Raw genomic sequence first — 23,858 nt, 5'->3', positions numbered from 1 at the left:
TGAAATGGATTTGACCTCCAACCTTGAAGTTAAGGTTATCTGTCTCTTCTGCGTCCTGTGCAAATGGGAGCATCCACCAGGTTTATGCGATACTGTCGGGCATTAATTAAAATTGTCTGAAAGAAGCTCTAATCAATCACTGAGCTTCAAGCTTTGTTGTCCCTGAGAGTTGTCATCTGGAGTTGGAGGGAGAGAGAGGCAGACATTGTGTCAGAGAGAGAGAGAGAGAGAGAGAGAGAGAGAGAGAGAGAGAGAGAGAGAGAGAGAGAGAGAGAGAGAGAGAGAGAGAGAGAGAGAGAGAGAGAGAGAGAGAGAGAGAGAGAGAGAGAGAGAGAGAGAGAGAGAGAGAGAGAGAGAGAGAGAGAGAGAGAGAGAGAGAGAGAGAGGTGCTCAGAGTGGGCCAATAACTGCTAAGTATTGTATTGTTGACGCAGCTAAAGAGAGTGGGACAGTGAGCTGATATGAGATGATTGATTTGTTTTGACAGACCACCAGGGTAACCTGCTCTGAAGTACAAAAGTTTTAAAATGAACTCTTGTGTCATCTGCTGTATACGGAATCAATGTTGTTACATTGTTAATTATATTTCATTGCTATTTATATTCTTTTGGCTTTCTGATCAGAAAAGACAGACTTCTTTCCCTGACTCCTCCTGTTAACTGTTTTGGGCTGGTACTCAAAAATGTTCAATTCTTGAACGTGATATCTTAGGAACAACTTGAGGGAATGTCTTAAAATTTGGGACAAATATTCACTTGGAGTTAAGGTGAACTGATACATTTTTAGTGCCTGACAGTCAAAGGTCAAGGTCACACTGACCTTGCATTCCTGTGACCTCAAAAACCTGTTTTGGCCTCATGAGTGTGGTATATAACACCGTCTTGAGGTAATTTCTTTAACTTTTGATAAGTTGGCACTTGGGCTCAAAGATAAAGTAATCATGTTTAAGTGGTCAAAGATAAAGTAATCATGTTTAAGTGGTCAAAGATAAAGTTATCATGTTTAAGGTCAAAGATAAAGTTATCATGTTTAAGTGGTCAACAATAAAGGATAACATACAACCAGTGCGGTAATTCTAGTTTATAATACAAATATAGATTCAAATATATGGTTACATTTTTATGTTACATTTCCCCATCATCACATTTGGTATTAAACTAGTACAATTCTGTGTGATTAAATATGTATTTCAGTTTTTTGCTGAAGTGTAGTGTCTATAGAGGAGAACAAATAAACAGTTTGTTTATTTATTGATCAGGTTAAACCAGCAGCACTTTTTTGGGGGAAGTTTTACTTGTGAATGTGATGAGCAGTCAGCAGGCATCACTTGAATTCTTTGAAACTCCAAAATGATGTTTTTCCATGTCACCAAATGTCAGAAGATGTCAGGCTGAGTTCTTTTAAGCCCCTACAATCCAAGCGGGACCCAGTGAGCTGAAGTGCAGCGGGGCCATCATTTTAGAGAGATGGCTTCAACTCGGCCAGGTAAACAAACAGACAAGCAAACAAACACGATTCAAAGCCAGCAATTCTCTCATGCCCATACAATCCTTTGCTCTTGCCCCCCCTCTTTTTACGAGTGTCTATTGCTGTGTACAAGGCCATTGGACAGCTAAACTTTCAAGCATCCTAACATATAGCACCAGCTGCGATTGGAGACAAGCAAACTGTCAATTTACCCTTGAGCTTTAGAAGTGCTTAACGATGATTGACATCCAAGAAGCTCAGAGTCAGAGAGATTTATCTCCTCTTAGCCTTTTTTAGGCAAATAGCCGTAAGGCCTGACCCAAATTCACCCGTTATCCTCTCTTAACCTGTGCTAAAGCAGGTGGTTATCAAGTATTAAACATGATTCAAAAATATGGATGGCAAAAATGTGTTTGCACATGAAGAAACTTTCATCCCGGACAGAATAATTAATTTAGTGCTTGGTAATAAGAAAAACTATAATAGTTCACAGGACAGTCCACTACATAGTAATTATTCCTAACATAATTAACAATTAGATCAACAAATAAATTCCACATATGGGATTAAAGAAAAAAGAAATAAGTGCAGTTACATTAAATGCAGATTCCTCCATACAGGGAACACTGACTGGTTTAAGAGTAGGCGCATGGGGATTTGTTGGCTTTGTAAATGTGTCAGTTTGAAATGTTTATGGGTGAGTTATGAAGGAGCTTTGGGAGACGGAGGCAGTGATATTTTTTCACTGTCCCAAATGAACACTTTGAAGGCAGTTTGTTTGAAAGCTTCAATCACTAATGGTCTTAGCAGTCTGCAGCGCTGAACTATCGGAATTATGTTAGACAGCTCCCAGCAGAGCAAACAGGCACCTACAAAGCTCCACACCAGACCCGACCCATCACCTATGATTAAACACACGCTACAGTCACTTACATCAAATAAGTTTGGGCCTTCTTCTCCTGTTTTGGTGTTTGAATTGTGTGCTTCTAAATGTATTGGTCAATCATCACAGCACCTCTGTGACAACGTACCTTGTTTGCAACTATCAAAAGCAAATACTTTTTGCACTTTTACAAGCAGCCACCTAGAATTTATTCACCATTGCCTACCTCTTGATGAACTAACTAGTTTACTCTTTGTAGTGACAGTTATTTGAGCGGAAGAGGAATTCACAGAAGTGGTTTCACGTAACAAATAATTTTGTGACTCAGCTTTATGTAAGCTGATTAGGATAAAAAAAAAAAATGCACAATAATTTAAATTTCTGATTTCTCCAGAAATTCAAATTATTTAACTCCTTACCCTCTTACTCAGACAAATGTAAGGATTATAAATTTTAAGTTATGTATGGCATAACATGGAAAACCTAGTAAATGTGGAACAGTCCAATGTTGCCAACCAGTTTTCCTAAAGTGGATGATAGATAGATAGATGATTGCTAATTAATAAAAACAATTTGTGATAGTGGAAAGTCCACGAAATCCAGGACCGTGGGGCATGAAAATATGTTTTGCTGACATATCTTAGCAGCTTTTATCCTTTTCATCAATTGAAGATTTCTATCAGATCTCTGCAAATGAGTTTATCGATTCCATTGCTGTCACGCTGAGGAAGGTTGATGCGAGGCTACACATCAATCACAGTGGAAATAGACAAAAAAATAAGCAATCGCTTTCCTTTTTTTCAAAAGCCAACATCGGATTCTTCCTAAACCAAGAAAAACAGTTCTTTGTTATTCTTCTGACCTTTAATATGATTGTACAGCCTTGTTCACAAAGGGCAAAAACAACAAGCTTTGGATTACATGCCACTCATTATATCAAATGTGTACATGAAGCATAAAACCTGTAAGGGTTTTTGTGGATTTGAGAGGTGGTGTTTAACCTACACATTATGGAAGTCAATCCAAAAATGCTCAACTTTTTCTATCATCCAGTGTCTTCGGATATTTTTCTGATTAGCATTAATTCTGCATGTTGTAAGAGTCCAGACATTTTAATTTTTCCACTGAGCAATCTGGAAATATCTAGCTTGGTTCACTGAGGAATCTGGAAATATCCTGTTTGGTTAACTGAATATGAGCAGTGGCTAGATGCTTCTCAGAGGAAGATTACAATATTCAAAGCAGGTTGAAATTACCATATGTATTATATTCAATTTCTTCTTTCTGGGATTTATTATTGATCTTCTCAGGCAAAATATAAAAATGCCTCCAAGAGATGTGCTCCTCTGTGATCCAGGTCTGAAGAAGGCAACCTTTAATTGAAAGTATGTGAATTGACAGTCGACCCAGGCATTTCACCAGGGCAATTAATGTAAGAGGCCACTGGGTATACAGTGACTGCATGGCTCACTGTTTTCAGAAGCCAATCTGCTGGCAGTATCTCCTGAAGAGCTTCTGAAGAGGAAGTAATTTGATGAAGGATAGAGAGCACATAAAATATTCTTACAAATACTCCATCTTGTCAGATTTTATAGAATGTGTGTGGGAGTAAAAGCCAAAATCACCAGGCCTTATCTTTTTTGACAAATTTGAATTGATCGCTCATTATCTGGGGTGCACCTACGTATAGGCTGCCTCTGTGTAGCAGAGGAGAGGCACTCGGGATTTCAGTTTATTACTCTGGCCTCAAGGCCACGTTTGGCCACAGTACCTGCACATTGGGACTCATTATGTTGGTATTTTTGATGAGATTGCCATGGTCCCTTCAACCCCTCATTCTATCAAATTAGCCACGTTATACTCGGACTTCATGAAAAATCTTCAATGTGCTTCACATGCCTTCATCTGAATTTACCATCAGTCCTGGAGAAGCCCAAAATCAATGATATGAAGCATTTTAAAACTTGGATAAAACCAAGCACATGAAAAATCTGCACTCAAGCCAAGAAATAATCTTCGAAATGCCATATTGCATAAATATGAAGGAACAAATACGCAGCTAAGTAAGCCTTCAGAGATAGAATGGCATTGCAATATGGGAGGAATCCATTTTTTCAATTGGACTTTCTCATCTTTTGTCGCTCAGTATGCACTGGGGTAGATACAATAAGTAAACAGTAGACAGCACTCACTTGTTCAAGCGATGCATTTGTTTCCACGACAGTAACAATGACAAGTAGCAGTGATGTGCATCAATGTTTTGTGACGAACAACCCTGAATTATTTTGTGCGACCATTCAGCTGATGTTATAGTTTTATCACAAACTGGACATACAAGGGCAACTTAACAAACAAAAGGCTGCGATAGAAATAATATATTCATACAATCAGTCACAGAACGTTTTCACTGACATCACGCAGGATTTAATATCTTGACCTATGCAGTCATGATAACATTTAGGCACGCAGTCATCAATTGTTCAGGTCACATCTGATGCTGTAAGTCTTCTTCCTTTGATGGCTTATATGAGCACATTTGTGTTCATTCGGGAGCACAGCTACTGAAGGAAGTGGCGAGTCTATTCACACTTTGAAAACCAGGCATCAAAAATATATTTTTTCACTTTGTACTTGAATGTAACGGGGATAATTAAGCATGCATGGTTGTGTTGGATAAATCAATCGTTTTCTCTGTATAAATACAAATAATAACCATCAATTCATCATGGCTTTATTTACAGTTGATGACACATCATGTTTCACTTGCCCTGCCATTCTCTGCTGTTATGACAGCTATATATTCACCTCTGCTGCTCCTAAGTTCGTAACATCACTCCTGTGCTGCCTGGAGCGTCCGAGGACCTTCCTGATGGGTAGAGCTTTATTGTCACTATCCATTTTCTTTTAGACTTCGAGCAGAAATCTTGTGATAATTTGCAGCTTCCACTGCAGGAAACTTGTAGGCAGTTTCCTCTACATAGTTCAGCCGCTTGAAGGCGGTTCTTTTTCATTCTGCTCCATACATCAGGTTCATTAGCATTTCTATCAATGATGCAATGTGAGAAAAGGTCAGCTTTTGTGTGGAAATTAATTACCTTTTAATTCCCCTGTGAAAGCTGCCGTCATCTCCCCTTACAATGGATAATATGAAATAAAAAAAAAAGCAGTTAAAAAAATCTCAGGTAGTTTGCAATTCAATTAAAAATCAACATGTTACAGCATTTAATCTGTCTGATAAGAAGCATTTTACCTCTTTAGGTAATCAACTGCATCATGTTTCTTCACGCCTGTCCCAAGTCTCTTGTTTCAAAGCTACAATGGCATTGTGCTCTATTGACTGTGGTATGACAGGATACGGTGCAGGATCAGCAAGGCAATTGAAAAAAAAAAAAAACGAGCTGGTTAGCCAGACAAACGAGAAGGCCCCTGGCAGCTCTAAATCTCTACGATTATTGAGAGTCTCTGATGCTATGGCCACACGCTGAATACATCTTTTGCTTTAAAGCACTGAGGTCAGTATTAAGACAGACGTGGTCTCACAACACAGAGGTTTAACAGAGATAAGCTCAGATATGATGATCCGTGTCTGCACATATAGGTGAAACATACAGACTTTTCTGGACAGACCTTGCATGATACTCAAGCAGTGGACGTCTCATCGCTTGCTGGCGCCATTATCTCTTTGAAATACGGTTCTTAACTGAAGTGCAATGAATCCTGGGATTGGTTGGGCTGGGAAGAATCCCCCCATTGGAGCCTTTCTTTTTCTGCAATGGAAAGACGCATTTGAAGCAGCCTTGTGATGCAATTGTTCTTCAAATGTGTATAGGATACAGCCCATGAATAGAGACCCAGCCTTTTTGTCTTACCACTTTACGAACACACACACAAAGATTTCAATCACCGAAAAGCTGTCCGTTTGAAATAAAGTGAAAGCAAATGACACAAGTATTCTTTTATTTGTGACTCTTTCCACTCAGGATGACTGGGATGAACATTCCAGCTCCAATCATCAGCAACAAAAACTGGCTGCGGCTGCATTTTGTGACAGAGAGCAACCACCGCCACAAAGGCTTCAGGGCTCAGTATCAAGGTAAGACATGATTACTTAATTTGCACATGGTAATAGAGGGTCCCCTTCTTCAGCGAAAAAGAGATCGTCGTAGGAGAAAAACGGTGCAATTACAAAAAATGTTTTGATCTTTGTTAACTGAATATTAAACACTTTGATTAATGCCCCTCTGTAGAGGGCACTGATGCCTTTTCAGCTTCAAACCAGTGACTTCAAAGGAATAAGTTAATCAAATATTTGAGAGATAAATTCTGTACATACTCTTCTACTTCCTCTGATAAAATTCAGCTTCAGGAGCTCAGTAATCCTTTGCCCTCACATTGTTCTATGGCGTGACTTATGTCTGTGCTTCATATACTATAACACAGAGGCTTAAAGCCAGGCCCCAAGCCAGATATTAAACCTGCAACTTAACCATCACCAGCTCGATAAAAACTTTCAATAAAGTGCATATGTGGCAATACGGTAAATGGTAGACACAAAATCAATTGCTTGAAAAATCGCATTTCTCATCTATTGCAGTGCTTTGTTGCGCAGTGGTGTAGATCTTATATGGGTTTATTTTTAATGCAAAGGGGAGATACCTCTAGTGAAGAGAAGTACTAAGTTATTTATTTTTTACGCAGTGTGCTTTTGAAAAGTGTGAAGGCATGTGACCCAATGCAAATAGCATGTTTTGCTTGTTGCATCATTAATTGCTTTTGGATATTCAATTTTAAGTTTTGTAGAATTGCCATCCTTGAGCTCCCCTTTGATTCTGCATGATATTTCCCCCCCACAAGCTATAACCATTAAATCTGCTCTGACCAATCAATTTCTATCCACTGTTTAATATGTCGGAAATATATGAACAGACAAACATGAAAAACTAATTTAGAGTTTATGGAATGCCAAGGTAACCCTTAGGAATGGATCAGGGCCATTGCACTCATTTCTTCCGAGAAAGGATGCACACCAGTAGCAATTACATGTTGATGTTCTTCAAAGGGCCAAGTATTATCCAGAGAAAGAAACACTTGTACTGTATCTTTTCACATCTAATGTAACTTCTTTTATCTAATGAACTCTTTCTGTTACTCTCGACCAGTGAAAAGCTCTGGAGAGCTTAAATCCAGAGGGGTAAAATTATTACCAGGAAAGGACAACACTAACAAACTGTCTTTGAGTAAGTCTTTATTTTTCTTATGCAACTGTTTCATTGTTTGGATTTTTTGTTTGTGTAGGACTTGCTTTATTTCTTGTCTCTTTTTTTTGCTGCATCATTTGGTGACAGAATTAAGCTACAGTACTAGATTTAGCAGAAGTGCACTCTCTTTTTTTTCTGATACTCCATATCCCCTGCAGTCCGGGACTTCCTGTCCTGATAGAGCTGAACTCATTTAGATCAGGCTTAATAATTTATCTTGCAGCAAAATGCTAAATTTGATCCGCTGCAAATGTCCAAAACTTCCTGTGTCTCATTTTGCACTATTGAAGCAATACATCAGGCTGACTTATGTTTATTCACTGGGTGATCTATACACACAGAGGTAGTCAAGGTTGAGTGACCTCTCACGCAGATGATTTGTGTACACTCAGACTGAATTGAATGCATTTTAATTGCTTGCGGAGCTCTGTCATTAACATAAATCAGGAACACAATTCCCTTTAACTCCACAGTGTGCTAAACATTTCAGTGATAACAGGTTGTAATCTTTATTGCCTTATGTGTCATTGATTCTGCATTGCATGGAGACATGAATAATGCAAAGGGCTGTAATCTTATCTAAGAGACAATACTGTATATCATTTAAAAGACTGTGAAGAGATGCTTAATTTGCCTGGTGGATTCATTGCATATAATTGAACTCATAACTGCATTATAACCCACAACAATTAACTTCAAAGCTAATGAACTTCCTGAAGAAGTCAAAGGAGAAAACGTTTGCTGATAGTATTATGGTAGCATTAAAAGCGATGGGTCTCTGTGTGTGGGTTGATGTCTTACCTCAAATATTGCAGCGAACTTTAAGGATAATTGGGATACTACATATTTCATGAATTTCATTTCCAGTGCATGAGGTGTTTGATTTACAGATCAGAACATAGAAAGATGGCTTGAATCCAATCCGGCACCTTACCTTCCTACAATGGTAAAGGCTATGCAAGCATATCTGCAAGACTTTTTCTAACTCCAGCAATTGAAAGTTAAAGGTCATTTTATCATCTTATTCACTGCCAAGTCCAGATGCATTTCCTTTTATATTGTCTAGTACAGGTAAGACACTTGCTTTTACCCTTGGCACTCGCTCTGATCTCACAAAACACAAATGTTTATTTACAATAATGTTGCCTAATACCTGGCAGTTGATAGTCCCTTACATTGTGAGATGAGCTTGATTCGTCCAACTACATGCGTGATTTCCTGGAAGCGAATTTTGTTACCAAACATGACGAACATTCAAAGTCAGATTTATCTACTCTCCGAGTGCATCCACTGCAGTGGGTGTTTTTCTGAAAGTACGAGGCTTGGAAATATAAAGTGTCTCTCTCACAGCGTTCTTGGTCCTTGTCTTTCTCACTCAGTGAATGAAGGAGGAATCAAACAGGTGTCTAATTACTGCCCTGACCCGGGGGAGCCGGAGAATGGCAAACGGATTGGCTCTGACTTCAGGTGATTTGGCGCCTCTGCAGCCCTAGTGAAGCAGCTTGGGTTTAGAAGTAGGAAAACATGCTCTCCAACCAATTTACCCAGTCACCATTACTGCCATAGTAGATGTATTTACCATTTTCCTCAGCCACGGCGAATCCTCTTGTGAATATAATCCATATCTTAAAAAAATCACAATATCCACATACTATATTGTATTTTAGGAGAGAACAAAAATATAAATTTTAAGACTATTTACTTTGACATTTAACAAACTTCGTATACATTTCTGTTTATCTTGTGAGTCGTAAAGAATACTAATAGTGGAGCTTTAGAAACCCTCTCTAAATGAGCCTGTTACACCAGAGATTTAGTTACTTGTGCCACAAGTGATTTGTTTCTTTGTCAATATAAAATTATATACGCTCCGAGCCTAAAGTGTGTCCTGTCCCAGTCGACTCACAGTCTAGACATAGTGTATGTGTGGAAAATAAAGGGAGTTAATAAATAAATATATTTGCCAATTTATCTACTGAATGGAATGTATTGATCCACTGTCCAACATGAACCTGTAATGAATGACATGAAAAATAATACATCTCATATTTGATCAGGAGTCATTTTTGACGCATTGATTGCTTTTCCAGGCACTAACGGTGTTTGTTATCTTCTCAGCATCGCAGCAACTGCTCAATTTACCTGTGATGAAGACCATGTGCTGCAGGGTTCCAAAACGATTACCTGCCAGCGTGTAGCCGAAGTCTTCGCTGCTTGGAGCGACCACAGACCCGTCTGCAAGGGTGAGCCAGGCTACTGAAGAGCTAATGATAAAACAGTTTGATTAAGGCATTGCCTCTGGATACAGGCTTGATGCAGATAGAGGAAAGTTCAGTTCTGTTAATTATGTATGAAAGCCTCCTCTGCAGCACTCTATGTTTTCATTCCAAACTGCTCTGGCTGTTATTATATGTTTCATAATACCTTGAGCACCTTTTAGGACTTGATTAATTGAAATGCAGTTCGTAGACCTTCTATAAACAATATATTACCTTTCTATTGTTACAATGCAGGAATTATTACTCTGGCTTTCCATCCATATTTATTGTAAATGTATCAGTCCTACGTCTGACTTGTAGATATTATAGATTAATATAATATGCACGCTGAACAATTATATATTATGAATGCATATCTTTTTAAGTGATAAATTATATTTTGAATCTTTCTTAAATACATTGTCTTTGTCTCCATGTTTGTCTCTATATGTCTGCAGTGAAAACGTGTGGGACAAATCTACAGGGACCATCAGGGACCTTCACATCCCCTAACTTCCCCATCCAGTATGAGAGTAACTCCCAGTGTGTCTGGATCATCACAGCCAGTGATCCAAACAAGGTACCACAGCAATATTACAACCTAACATGTTTCTCTCCCTTCAGATGTCTAAATAGATAAATTAAACAGGGATACTGGATGGTGCACAAGATAAGCGTTGGGTCACACATTCATATCTGCTTCACAGCATATTTAATGCAGTTTCAATGTAAATATGGCAATTATAAAGATGAAATAATCACTTAACTGGGTCCATTTGTTGAAGAAGTCCCAGAGAGGGCAAAGAAGAGTTTAAGTAAGTGGTCCCACTTGTGTTTTTGCTAGAGAAGTGTAACAGTACCTCATTAGATGTAGAGTAAGCACAAATAGGGAAGCTTCTTCTGTTGCCCCATTAGTGAACCTTCACCCTCTACATTACAACATGCAGTATTTGTCCAGGCATTCCATTTCTGTATATCTATTTATGAGTGCATTTATTTTCCAACGGCCTCCCAAGATGGGAACCGGTTGTATAGAAAATGCATGTATTTGACTTAAGCTCACCGTAAGTGTCGCTCATTAATATATTAGCTGCAGCGGGATCGCATTTCAGTTCTCACTACGCCACCAGTGTATGGTTGGCTGGTGGTAATTAAGCGATTCACATCATTCATCTGGGACAACAGAAATGGAGAGAAATAATGATTAAATGAGACCAGCTTTTCCCCAAAGTGAAGAGGTCAAAGCTGTTTTCCTAATGGTCATTACTGCTACATCAAATTCCTCTCTATTGGTATTCTGTCCAGTGAGGCAAATACACAGGGGTGTCATCTAGGTGCCCTCCTGCTTATAAACAATAACCAACTACTGCTCATTTAATACTCACCCTCTCCAAGGCAAACAAGCCATGGACTTGGCACCGAAACTTGGTCCATTAGTGTTATTATGGTAATAATGTGTGTAAGTGCATTGTGTTGAAGCTTTTGCACATGTATTTTGTGCAGACATTTCCCTGGCATGACCAGAAAAGATTATGTTTAGTATGAGCACTTGTCATCAACATTCATGTTAGTACAGTACATCCTCTTTTCGTCATTAACCCATACAGGCAAAGTGAAGAGCGAGGTAGTGTGGTTTAATGGTGTAATGTCTCTGCAGTAGATTCATGATTATTATGAGTCTAAGCAGATGTTGCCAATTTGATTTGTGAAAATATCATCTTTTGTGATGTTGTATACATATGTGAAGAAAATAAACGATGTACCATTGACAGCTGACATGAAACTCTCCTGGATGAGTGTGGACAGGCAGTGGATAATGTAGGCCCCTTGAATTGGCTCGCATCATTTGATTTGACAGTTTGCGCGAAACGATTTTATGGAAGTTAAGTCTTTTTGTGTGCCATCCATTTTTAGTTGTAGTTGCTTTATTTCATAAAAATAATAGAGTAAATTGCACATTATGCAGCTATCTAAAGTATGAGATAGAAAAATAATGTCCCTGGTTCTGAAGCATTGTTTGCTGTCTGCTTGTGTATGTGTATGGCATTACACTTTAAATAGGCTTGTCTCAACGTTTAGTTGTCGCCAGAATCAGAGTCTCCAAAGAGATGGAAATGAGTATAGGGTAAAACATTAATATTCTGAGCTGGTGAAGTGATTTTCGCAAATAATTTCACGGCCTGCGGATGTCCATCACCTTTGATGTGCATGTGAAAAATGCTTTCTAAATGTTAATTCTAAGTGTGTGAATTTGTAAAACTCAAACAAGTCTTACAAATTTGAATGTGTAATAAAGTTTGGTCTGCATGTATAACAAGAGTCATCAGAAGATAAAATATTCCCAAACTAAAACTTCAGTACCCGATTAACATAATAATAAAGTTTTCCACTCGTGCTGCGGATGCACAAACAGAAGTATAGATCACTTAATCCTGCAATTCCCATCGCGGGGGGGGGGGGGGGGGGGGATGCATTCATGTATTTGAATTTGCAAATTTGTAAAAAAAATCAACTTGTTTTTACAAATGTTGTCATGTACAGAGATTTTTGTCTGAAAATTAACCTTATTTAATTCCCATCCAATTGAGAGGGTCTGGTTTTTATGCATGAATACTATGAATAAGATTGACGGTATTTATTCCTAAGACTTTTAGTTATGCACTTGATTTTTCCTTTTTTGAAAATGTTACTGTTCCATTATGAGTCTTCGTTGTGTTTTTGAAATCATTTTTATTCTCTGTACTCTGCTGTACTGTAAATGAGGTCTTTACCTCTATGTATTCCTAAATTAAAATAAAGGTTGAATAATTCTGTTCATTGACATTATGCAAACGCATATTTAACATGTCAACGCATGTGCACAAATGTTGTGCACTCTTTTGATTGTTAACATAAGAAGATGCTAAATCTACTTATTTTTATCAACAGGTTATTCAGATCAACTTTGAGGAGTTTGACCTTGAAATTGGGTATGATTCACTAACCATAGGAGATGGAGGGGAAGTAGGTGACTCCAAAACAATAATACAAGTGTAAGTACTGATGAAATACCTCATTGAATATATTATTGAATTATACATTTACAGTTAAATGTTGCACATAACATTAAATCTTTATTCTACAAGGAACCTTTATTTAACCGTAAAGGTGCACCATTTGAGTTGAGGCTTACTTTGTTGAAGACATGCTTCAGTTTGTTTCCGTTTATTTTGGAAGAACTTTTACATATAACATTGGGAGACAAGACAACGTTTGACATTTTGACATGTCTTTTTTGCTCCCCTGTCTGCAGGCTGACTGGGAGCTTTGTCCCAGACCTGATTGTCAGCATGTCCCATCAGATGTGGCTTCATCTCCAGTCTGATGAGAGTGTGGGCTCGATCGGCTTCAAGATCAACTATAAAGGTATAGAGACTTTGGTGCTGATATCATCTCTGATTGTCTGTACTCATGTCTGTGTCTGTTTTCCTTTCTGCCGCTCTGTCAATCTATCTGCTTGCTTGTCTCTCACTGTCTTCTATATCTCCTTCAAAAAACATTTTTAACACGTTCACAGGCTTTTTGCCTGAACTTTTATTGATGTTAAACAGAAAAACTACATTTTATATAAAGTATTGCTTGACTTTATCTTCTACCCTCCCTCTCTTCCTCTCCTCTCACCCACAGAAATTGACAAAGAGAGTTGTGGGGACCCTGGTACACCTCTGTACGGCTACCAAGACGGTAGTGGCTTTTTAAATGGTGATGTTCTGCGCTTTGAATGCCAGTTTGGATTCGAGCTCATAGGGGAGAGGATGATAACCTGCCAGAACAACAATCAGTGGTCGGCTAATATCCCCATCTGCATATGTGAGTCCAGCGCTGACTTGTTTTCACGACAGCTAATGAAGCAATTACTTATGCTCTTGGAAAGTTCACAATGACATTAAACTATTGAAGGATTAATTGCATTGTTGTTAAATGACCATGCAGTGCATGAAGTGTAAACAGCAATATACTTAATGTAAAATAGGAAATTGATAGCATATCCTTGCGTTGTTATTTGAGGTTGATTTTAAAAATAAGGATGTAGGTAAAACACTGTTATACTGTACAAATACTCTGGCGAAGGGAAACTTCCATTATTCTCAAATTAGTCTTTTCTCGATATAACTTAAACCCCTTTGAAGATTTTCACTATACCTAACCCATATCCTTAACAAACATGTATTATCTTCTGTTTGTACAAGTTACCTGCGTCCATAGGGAAAGTTTATATTAATCCTGGGCACCTATAAAGCTCTATGTCTGTATTTTTGTGTATTCTATGTTCAACTCTGCCACAGTTTCCTGTTTCTTCAACTACTCCACAACCATGGGATCTGTGCTTTCTCCTGATTGCTGAGCTTGTTAAACAGTCCTCACATTGTTATATACTGATCTATGTGCATGATCCTATCATGGCAGAACCCACAGTGTATATGGCCATATGTTTGTCCGTATTTTTTCTTAAATTGCTGCTTAAATATTTTTCACGTTCTATTACACAGTCCCCTGTTTCTCCAACTTCACTGCCCCCATGGGGACGGTGTTGTCTCCTGACTACCCAGAAGGCTATGGGAACAACCTCAACTGTGTGTGGCTGATTATCTCAGAGTCGGGCTCCAGAATCCACCTGGCCTTTAATGACTTTGACCTGGAGCCCCCCTATGACTTCCTCACTATCAAAGACGGGGACCAGTTAGGGTCCACAATACTAGGACGCTTCTCAGGGGCTGAAGTTCCTTCCCACCTGACGTCCAACAGCAATGTACTGCAACTTGAGTTTCAGGCTGATCACTCTATGTCTGGACGGGGCTTCAATATCACCTATAGCAGTAAGTGACTATATTAGATCAGTTTAATTCTAACAATCACAGTAATTTGTATCAGCATTTATAAGGGACTGCAAGCCTCTGCCTCATTCTATTCAGGGTAAGAGATCATTTCTACTGATTTCCGGTGGTACTGCTAAGTTTTATCTGTTTTGTCTGTATCCATAAGCTTTCAGAAGATGTCCACAAGAACAGACTAAATGAATGCAGAGCAGGGACAGGCTCCAGCCGTTTACATATCTAACGTTGAGCATAAATGAGGCTCTAGGGATCACTGTGATGAGACTCAGTACTGGCTGTCTGATCTGTTGAATACAAACACAATTCAAAATTGTATAAAATATTTTCTAAAGCAGTACCAATTAGATTTTGATGCAATTAATGTCTGACTAGTTATATTTAATTAAGATCAACAGCACTTGTATTTTTTGTGAATGTTCCATTTACAATCAATACTCTAGTTCTTTTGTGTGTTTTTTTTAATGATTGCTTTTAGCAAAAGCTCTCCTCTATAGGGGCCGTAACTGCCTTAAGAAACAGCAGCATTTAGGGCAGTACTTGTAGTGTGAAACTCATTATCTAATGCATCACCACTGTAGTTATTTCTCTCCTGGTGTGGTACAACAAGTTCTAAAGACGGAGGCTATTGTCACCCTGAGGTTCACAAAGCAGGCTTCTGTTCGTTTTTTCCCCCCCTCTCCCACGAACAGCTACATCCATTTCCCTTATCTACCTACTCCTCACAGATCCCATTCCTCATTCACACAACAGTGTTTGTCACTAAATCTTGTTCTCTTTCTTCTCATTACAAGCTTTTGGGCGTAATGAGTGTCCTGACCCTGGCATACCGTTGAATGCCCGACGCTTTGGGGACAGCTTCCAACTGGGGAGCTCCATCTCCGTGGTTTGTGAGGAGGGCTTCATCAAAACGCAGGGGGCTGACACCATCACATGCCATCTGGAGGAAAGCAAAGTGATGTGGAGTGGACTCATTCCCAAATGTGAAGGTACTGAAATGGAATAGCCAATAACTGTGTGGTTGTTGGACAGGTCCCAACTCAACTATTGAGTTGGGAAGAGAGAAAACATAACAGAGGGAATTTGGATGAAGAAGTGAGTGGGTTACGTGGAACAAGCAGCTCAGAATCCACCCATACTGGGCTACATTTATCTTTTTTTTCAGATGCTTGTGTAACTCCAGTCCTTTGGTGACTCATCCTATATATTTTCTTACAGTGTTTTTTATTTTGGTTCAAAAAGATTACTGAGCATTATCCTCTTTAAAACCACTGGCTAACTTCTCCATCCATCCCCCACCCATATTTGTTCTTTCTGCCACACCCACATCTCTTATCCGCCCAACCCTTCTCACAATTTCCCCACATCTCTGCTCCTCCAGCTCCGTGTGGGGGTCACTACTCGGGTCCATCGGGTGTCATACTGTCCCCGGGGTGGCCAGGCTACTACAAAGACTCACTGAGTTGTGAGTGGGTCATTGAGGCTGAACCTGGCCGTTCCATCAAGATCAGCTTTGACAGGTTTGTGTGACAGTGCTGCGGTAACTCAGCCATGGAACAAACATACACACACTCTCAGTCAGAGACACGGACAAAGATATGAAAGCCCAAATCCCTCATGTACTTATATCCACATACTGTACTACATGTGAGAACTATACACAGTACACCAATGTGAAACACAGAGGTGATACTCATAATCGGACAGTTAGAGGAGGTGGAATGCAGACCTGTAATCAGTTTCCAAAAGTGTTGAAAGCCTTGAGTAACTTTTTTATTTGCTCAATGGCTCCTGCTCCCTTCCAGATTGCTGCAATAAAAAGAAAAAGTCCTACTCTAAAATCTTTATTTCTCAAATAAAATAACCCAAACCATAAAATCATCATATTTTATCAGCCATCACAGGAAATGAGCCAAATTTGTTTCTTAAGCCTAATTAATGCAGTTTATATTCGTTTTATAGAGGAAGTAGTATGTTTCTTTTTTTCCATCGTCTTGGCTTTAATAATGAAGATAGGCTGGAATTGTTAGGCCTCTGTGCCAACAATAGCCATGGTCAGAGATATCATGTTTTCAATCTGCCTCTGCCCATCTGTCCCATTCTCGTGAATATGATATCTCAACAATGCCCTTAGGGAATTTCTTCAAATTTGGCATTAAAGGTCAAAGGTACATATTGTGACGTAATGGTCTGCAAAAATCCCCAATTTTTTTGGCCATTATATAACCACAACTTCACTGGTAGGTAAAGACATACATCCACAATCCAATAATTCTTGTCTCTTTCTGAAAATGTCTGAAAGTATTTCCCCACAATATGATGCTGATGTCACTTGTTTGATGATTTAGGGACCTGAGGGTGACCACAGATCCATATCATATCAGAGCTCCAAGAGCTCATCGATCTTATACTATTGCATATTTGGTACTTTCTGTTTAGGCCTTGTCTTCTCATCTATCTATAAAATCTGAATTTGTCCTCAGTGGACAGAATAGACTAAATGGTTTTAAATAGTCTAATCTGTCAAACTAGAGGAGTTATTCAGAATACAAATAAAGATATTTTCTGCATCTCTCTCCCTCCCTCTTCTCATTTTAATTTGAAGGTTTCAAACTGAACTGAGCTATGACTTCCTGGAAGTGCACGATGGTCCCAACCTGCTCTCACCTCTAATTGGCTCATTTAATGGAACCCAGGTCCCTCAGTTCCTGTTTAGTAGCAGTACCTTCCTGTATCTGCTTTTCACCACCGATAACAGTCGATCAAACAGTGGCTTCAAGATCTTCTACGAAGGTAAGAGTGTAATGCTGTGGGTGCAAAAAAATTCAAATAGATTTAAACAAATACAAGCAAGTCCAAGAACATCATGGTTGACTCTAGGAATTTAAATTGATCTGCTCTTCAGGCAACACTTTCACAAGGTTTTCTGGATTTGTGATCCCAGATGATAGTCTGCCTATGATGGAGGAAAACTGGTGGAATCACAGGCCGGTCCAATAGATAGAACCAAGGTTACCAGAATCTAAAATGGAACGGGTTCAAAGACCAGAGCTAATTTGGTAGAAAGAGCTCTGTGTTCCAGCATAATGCTCAATGGCCAAACCTAATTTCCTGGTAAAATCTTCTTTGTTCTGCAGGGAGATAGGTTGGTAGTCTTGCTTTCCATAACACTGTATGTGGAGGGGTAGTCTTTGAAAAATCAAATACAAAAATACTCCTGACAAAGTATAACATATTTTTTTCGATTATTCGCAGAAACACAATTTCTCTTGTCACTCAGAGGTGATTCATAGACAGACTTTGTCATTATGTCTATATTATTGACTGAAAACAGAACATAACTGTCTTTGGCTTATTATGTTTCACTCTCAAGTGTATTTCTCTTTTGTTAACAAGGCTATCGAAAAGCAATAACAGTAAGATCACATTAGCTTCTTCCATTGCAATTTAAGACATATGTTATTGCTGAAATGCTTCAGGGAAACCCAGCCTACTTCATTTGTAAAATTGGTCTAACAAAATAGGGATGTAGTGAATTATGCTGTAAATAAACTGAGGCACAGAGACACTACATCATTCCTTCTTTGTGTAATGGATATCAGATGTAATCACATACAAAATACTACAAAGTCGTATCACATCATCTGCAGGGACACATACAAAATAATTTCCCTCCTGTATTTTTTATAATTATTTTTAGTATTAAGATATAGAATAAAAGATTAATGGAATTCCTGCACCCTAGTGCCAGCAGTAATCTATTGAATGCTCTATTTCTCTGTGTTCAAGCTTCATGTGTTTTTATTTAGTAAAACTATCAAGATGAGCAATTAGTATTCTAGAGAAGCCTATAACAATACAGAATAGGATTCTGTTATCTAACATATAATATGTCAGGTTAGGCTGTTATAGATTATTATTGTTGATAACCTTAACATAAAGGTCACACAACATATAGTATTACCCAAGTCAGACATCTAGATCATCCCTTCACCAAAGCCAGTAACACAATATTTTCATGAAAACCCATGCAGTACAGGGAAAAATGTTATTTGCACGGTTTCACCTAGGCCGTAGGTTCTCTCTCTATATTCTTGTGTGCCTCCTCATCACCTTGAACATCTGCTTTGGACCTTCTCACAGGCGTCAACTTGCTTATATTTTTCCACAAAGGGATTTCATGATGATGAAATCTTGTTCTCTTCAACACTAAAAGAGCTCCGTCAAAGTTATTCAGAGAGAAACTGTCAAACATCAGCAATGCATCAATGCATTTGTCCATTTTTCTTCCGTCATGATGTGTTGCATTAAAAATATATTTTGCTACTGTCTGAAGTGTAAAATAAAAGTCAACTCAAATATATTGCATTGCAATATATATGTGCACTGATACCTTTTTGCTCTGATGATTGTTATTTAAGGTTCTGTTTGCACTATTTAATACTTCTGTTCTGGCCTAAGCCTTGACAGGAGGCATCCCGGGTTGCCCGTTCTTCCCTCTGTCCTTTACTACATGTTTGTTTTTGAACAGACATGGATGGAAACTGAAATGTAACTGGTTGGTGGAGGCAGACAACTGGGAGATGGTAGCTGGTTGTGTAAATGTGGCCTAGAATCTTCACTGATTGCAAAAATAGAAATGCCATTTCATGTTCCCTTAATCTTGTATGATATACCTCTGTTGCTAAACAGTCATATTGTATTTGCTGTAGCAAACCTGTGTATAAATACTTAACAGAATCTGACACACTGTGTGTCATTTTGGGAAAACAAAACAATCAATCCATCCCTTATTTCTATACCACTTATTCTTTGGCGGGTTGAGGGGAGGGGCCAAAGCCATGCAAAATAAAACTGTACTTAATACATGTACACATTGAAAACATGTTGTTTGATAATTGATGCTGCAGTTAGATTAAAGTGCAAAGGCGACTTCATGCAGTTGTTTAGAGATACATTCAATAAATAATACTCTGATCTCAATTTCTCTAGTGGTCACATTGGACACGTTCTCCTGTATGGATCCTGGTATCCCGGTGAACGGTGCGCGGTTAGGCCAGGACCTGTCGATCGGCTCCACCGTTTCTTTCCAATGTGACCCAGGATACAGGCTGAGCCATGAGGAGCCACTGGTTTGTGAGAAGAACCACTTCTGGAGCCACCCACTGGCCTCTTGTGATGGTTCGTACACACAACTGTGTTAATTTTGTGCAGCATATTCCAACATATGGATCGGTCACATCCGCATAGTTCATAACACTGCAAGTCTCTTTTCAATGTATGTTAATCATATTTTTAATAGATTTTTTAATATTCTTAAAATGACACTGGATGACACCAGATGACAAGATATAGTCCCTTTGAATGGCTCAGAGCTAAATGAACCAAAAATACAAAGCCCAGTCTTCTTGTCCTTGAAATATTTCATGAATGTTAAGTCTTTGAAAGTTTGTAGAATAATGGACATGACTATCATTTGAAGTCCTGATTGAATTTATTGCGTAACCAAATTACACAAGCGAGTGAGTTTCCCACAGCGAGTCGTACTGACCAAACAGATGATCGTCAAAATACTTTTTTCTTCAGCAAATAGACTCAGTTCTTGTGTGACAAGTCACCTGAGGTGTTATGAATCATTTAAAACTGTAGTATACGTAACTTCAAAGCATGAAGGTCAGCATGTTCCTGATAGTTCTTATATCTTGAATAATATCTCTCTAGGTCGTGTTTGTACACTTTTGTGGGATTTAGAGGCACAACGAAGGACAGTTGAGGTGATTATTTTTGCAGTGTACAACCCGTAAATGATGCCCCTTACTCACGGATCACTCACTTGAAAGAATATAATGAATCAAATGCATGCAAGAGTTGGCAAGGCTCTCCGCATATGATACAGTGCTGTTTCATGTAACTTCAGCCCAATGATTGGCCTTGAACATTCATTTTTATATCTTGGAGCGTTTTCCTGACTAGGTGTGTGCCAGACTGGTGCCCAGTGCTTTGGCTCTTTGCCTACGCAGCATCTGAAGTAGATCCTTTGCCAAGTATACTCATCCACTTTTAATGACCTTATGTAATTTCGGTTCATTAATAAAATATTTGAAATAATTTTGTTGGTGGGTAAGGATTTGGGCCTTGATGTGTTGTGCACGCTGGAGGGCTCAAGGGTGTAAGGAGAGAGGAGAAGAGGAGGCTGGATGTGTGCAGCTGTGGAGCCTCAGGCATCTCAGCGATCCTCCAAAACATCATATGACATTGGTTTCTTTGAAAATATACATGCACAAGAGTTTACTGCTAATATTTGTCAGCGATTGGTGTTTAGCATCCAGGCTCTTGGCTGCCACGCCACCTGGCATTCAGGCCAAAGAAGAATTGAACGCGCACACACACAGACTTAAAGAAAGATTGAAAACAGCTTGTCAAACTTCATCCATGCTTTTTTTTTTCTTTTTTTTTTATAAAAGCAATGCCCTTTATGTGCAGTGACATTTTAGTTGAAACCCAATGATAGGATAAGAGAATTGTTTCAGGTTTGAACAATATTAACTTAGACCAGTTAACCTTCAGACGGATTGAGGATAAACCTCCCAGTTCCCAGCACCTAACGAGGGTAGAGCTTTATTTCATTAACTTCCCTAGATGAGATATGGAGCTTTACATTATATGTCAATATAGATATGTATGAGGGCCATATAACTGAGGGGACGCCACATTCTTATCTGTAACTACTTAGCACAGCAGGCGGCTACTGGATTATCCTCAACCTAAAAAGCAGCTGGATGCTGTGCTGGGATGATTGTTTCTATTCGGAGAAAAATCTCAATCATTTTCAAATCTAAATAAAAATAAAGTCAGATGCTCTAATCTGCTGAATATGCTGGTCAGTAGATGAATGGATTACTACATTTTCTGACAATGACTCTTAGTTTAAAATACCATAGTAGAAGAAAATATGGATGGATAGCCGAATCAATGAATAATTTATTGTCCTGTTAGGAAGTAGGGCTGGTTTGGAGAGGGGGAGAGAAGAAAAAAACATTGTGTTGGCGGAATAACCGGTATTCATAAAAATAGCAGGACAGGATGTGATATGACTGGAATGTATTATTCATTTAAATTGCTCCTCTGTCTTCAGGTGAAGGATTTACTGGTTCATTTACAGATTAGTTTTTTTTTTTTATCGTTCACTATCTTACCTTTCTATTCAGCATCATGCGGTGGGGATATCAGTGGACCCGGGGGGATCATTTTATCACCTGGCTACCCGGAGCTGTATCCCAACTCTCTAAACTGTACGTGGACTGTAGAAGTCAGCCATGGAAAAGGTAAGAAAACTGCCCAGATTTTAAGTCATACATTAAATATACCTTCAACACAGACTAAAATATTTTATTTTATTCTCTTAAGAGTTATATCTTCCTATAAGAACCTTTATCTCTATTTTTATGTACTCAGTAAACGTATGCTTATTTATATATGACACACTTGATACAATATGGCCAAATGATAAAACTAAATATTAAAGCAACAACAGATTAAAAAAACATGCTGGGTTTTATTATTATAAATAGAAGGGTGCACAAAGCGTATATATTACTTGAATAAAGAACATATAAATGAACTGACTTTTTTACATCATAAGGCAACTGGCCAGACTGCGTCAGTTTAACATCACACTCTGATGTCCTTATATATTGAAATATGTCTCCCCCCTGTTTTTAACAGCATGTTCCAGTACTGTGTTGTATAATAGTCGGCACTACACTTTCCTCATTTAGATATTTTTTACACCATTAGGAGAATATTGCATTTCATAATTTTTTTTCACCTACCTCCTTCAATGAACTGTTTTGACATTTCAGTGTTTCACTTGGTAAAATAATTCTGTTATCTCACTTTTATTCAAGAGATGATTCTTTATTTTATTAGTTTAACTCTATTGTCACAGCAGTCACTTGACAGTTATTTGATAAGTTACCAGTGCTCTCAGACGTTCGTCTTCATTATCATTTGAAAAGCTCACTAAGCTTATCTCTGTGCCCTACCACTGTATTATTCCTGTATTTTACCATACCGTTTCTTGTTATTCTCTTTCAAGAACCATTGAAAAGCCATGTTGTACTCTTTTAGAATTGTGTCCAAATCAGATGAATTAGTTGACATCATAAAAACAAAATCGAGGTTTGTTTATTTTATTTATTACTTAAGAAGAAGTAATTGTAATAAGGTGATCAAAATGTGATCAGATCTTAATCTAAAGTATTAGTACATGCAAAGAATGCTTTAAATATAATAATACAATCACATCTTCAACTTTTACATTACAATTCTGGTGGACATATTAAGTGAACCATTGGGTTTGATAACTGGTCTATGGCAGCTATAATTTAAGACAAGCTGGAGGTGCAGATGAGACAATTACAACATTCAGATGGAAGTCATTTTCAGGATGTCTATTTGGCTCTCTGAGCTCTGACTGGGCCAATACAAGTGGATTTTCTTAGTTTGAAGACATTCTGTAAAGGGGGGAGAGGGGGGGATGCTGTGTGAGACCAGCAACCAATCATCTCTCTAAGTCAGGGGTGCCCACACTTTATAGGCTTGTGAGCTACTCTTGAAATCACCAGCTCAACAAGATCTACCGACAAAATAATGTTGGTTTCCAAATGTATATTGATGCTGTGCTGTGTTTACTTACTGGACGACATATTCATCTACATCACTATTCCACTCATTAATTAGCGACATACCTACTCTATCAAAATATTGGAATTTCACTTCATATGGATGGCTCTTCATTTATTTTCCATTTGACTTACTCTCTGTACTGTAATTTGCTGTTTATGGAATACAATCAATCACTTCATGTGTTATTTATTTTATGGCTATTTGGGTCTTTATTTATCAAGTGAGCCAAACATCGTGTGGCCATTCTACACAAGTCAGAGATGGAAACCTCTTTTTCCCACATTTTATTATCATTTGTATAAATTACCATGAATGATTACATAAATATCCAGTAGGAGACATAGTAGAGTCATAGTTGAAGAGATTCAACCAATGCAATATAAAAAAAAGAGCTTATTGTACTGATAATAAACCAACTGGCCGTCATGAATGA

General features: G+C 38.4%; 1 protein-coding gene across 1 annotated transcript in view; it reads left to right on the top strand.

Moving 5' to 3' along the window:
* Nucleotides 1-23,858, top strand: part of LOC128449995 (CUB and sushi domain-containing protein 3) — a 209,153-nt gene that overhangs the window by 57,639 nt on the left and 127,656 nt on the right. The window contains exons 7-20 of the mRNA XM_053433387.1: nucleotides 6,331-6,443; nucleotides 7,510-7,587; nucleotides 8,988-9,075; nucleotides 9,727-9,851; nucleotides 10,325-10,446; nucleotides 12,795-12,898; nucleotides 13,159-13,271; nucleotides 13,533-13,715; nucleotides 14,396-14,722; nucleotides 15,532-15,726; nucleotides 16,119-16,257; nucleotides 17,343-17,530; nucleotides 19,730-19,918; nucleotides 21,946-22,062. Coding sequence (XP_053289362.1) covers nucleotides 6,331-6,443; nucleotides 7,510-7,587; nucleotides 8,988-9,075; nucleotides 9,727-9,851; nucleotides 10,325-10,446; nucleotides 12,795-12,898; nucleotides 13,159-13,271; nucleotides 13,533-13,715; nucleotides 14,396-14,722; nucleotides 15,532-15,726; nucleotides 16,119-16,257; nucleotides 17,343-17,530; nucleotides 19,730-19,918; nucleotides 21,946-22,062 — 2,081 coding nt within the window. The remainder of the gene's footprint in view (nucleotides 1-6,330; nucleotides 6,444-7,509; nucleotides 7,588-8,987; nucleotides 9,076-9,726; nucleotides 9,852-10,324; nucleotides 10,447-12,794; nucleotides 12,899-13,158; nucleotides 13,272-13,532; nucleotides 13,716-14,395; nucleotides 14,723-15,531; nucleotides 15,727-16,118; nucleotides 16,258-17,342; nucleotides 17,531-19,729; nucleotides 19,919-21,945; nucleotides 22,063-23,858) is intronic.

The sequence above is a fragment of the Pleuronectes platessa genome, chromosome 10 (genome assembly GCF_947347685.1).
Source record: "Pleuronectes platessa chromosome 10, fPlePla1.1, whole genome shotgun sequence".
Taxonomy (NCBI): Eukaryota; Metazoa; Chordata; class Actinopteri; order Pleuronectiformes; family Pleuronectidae; genus Pleuronectes; species Pleuronectes platessa.
Note: the sequence above shows the minus strand (reverse complement) of the source record. Positions and strands in the feature narration are given on the sequence as shown.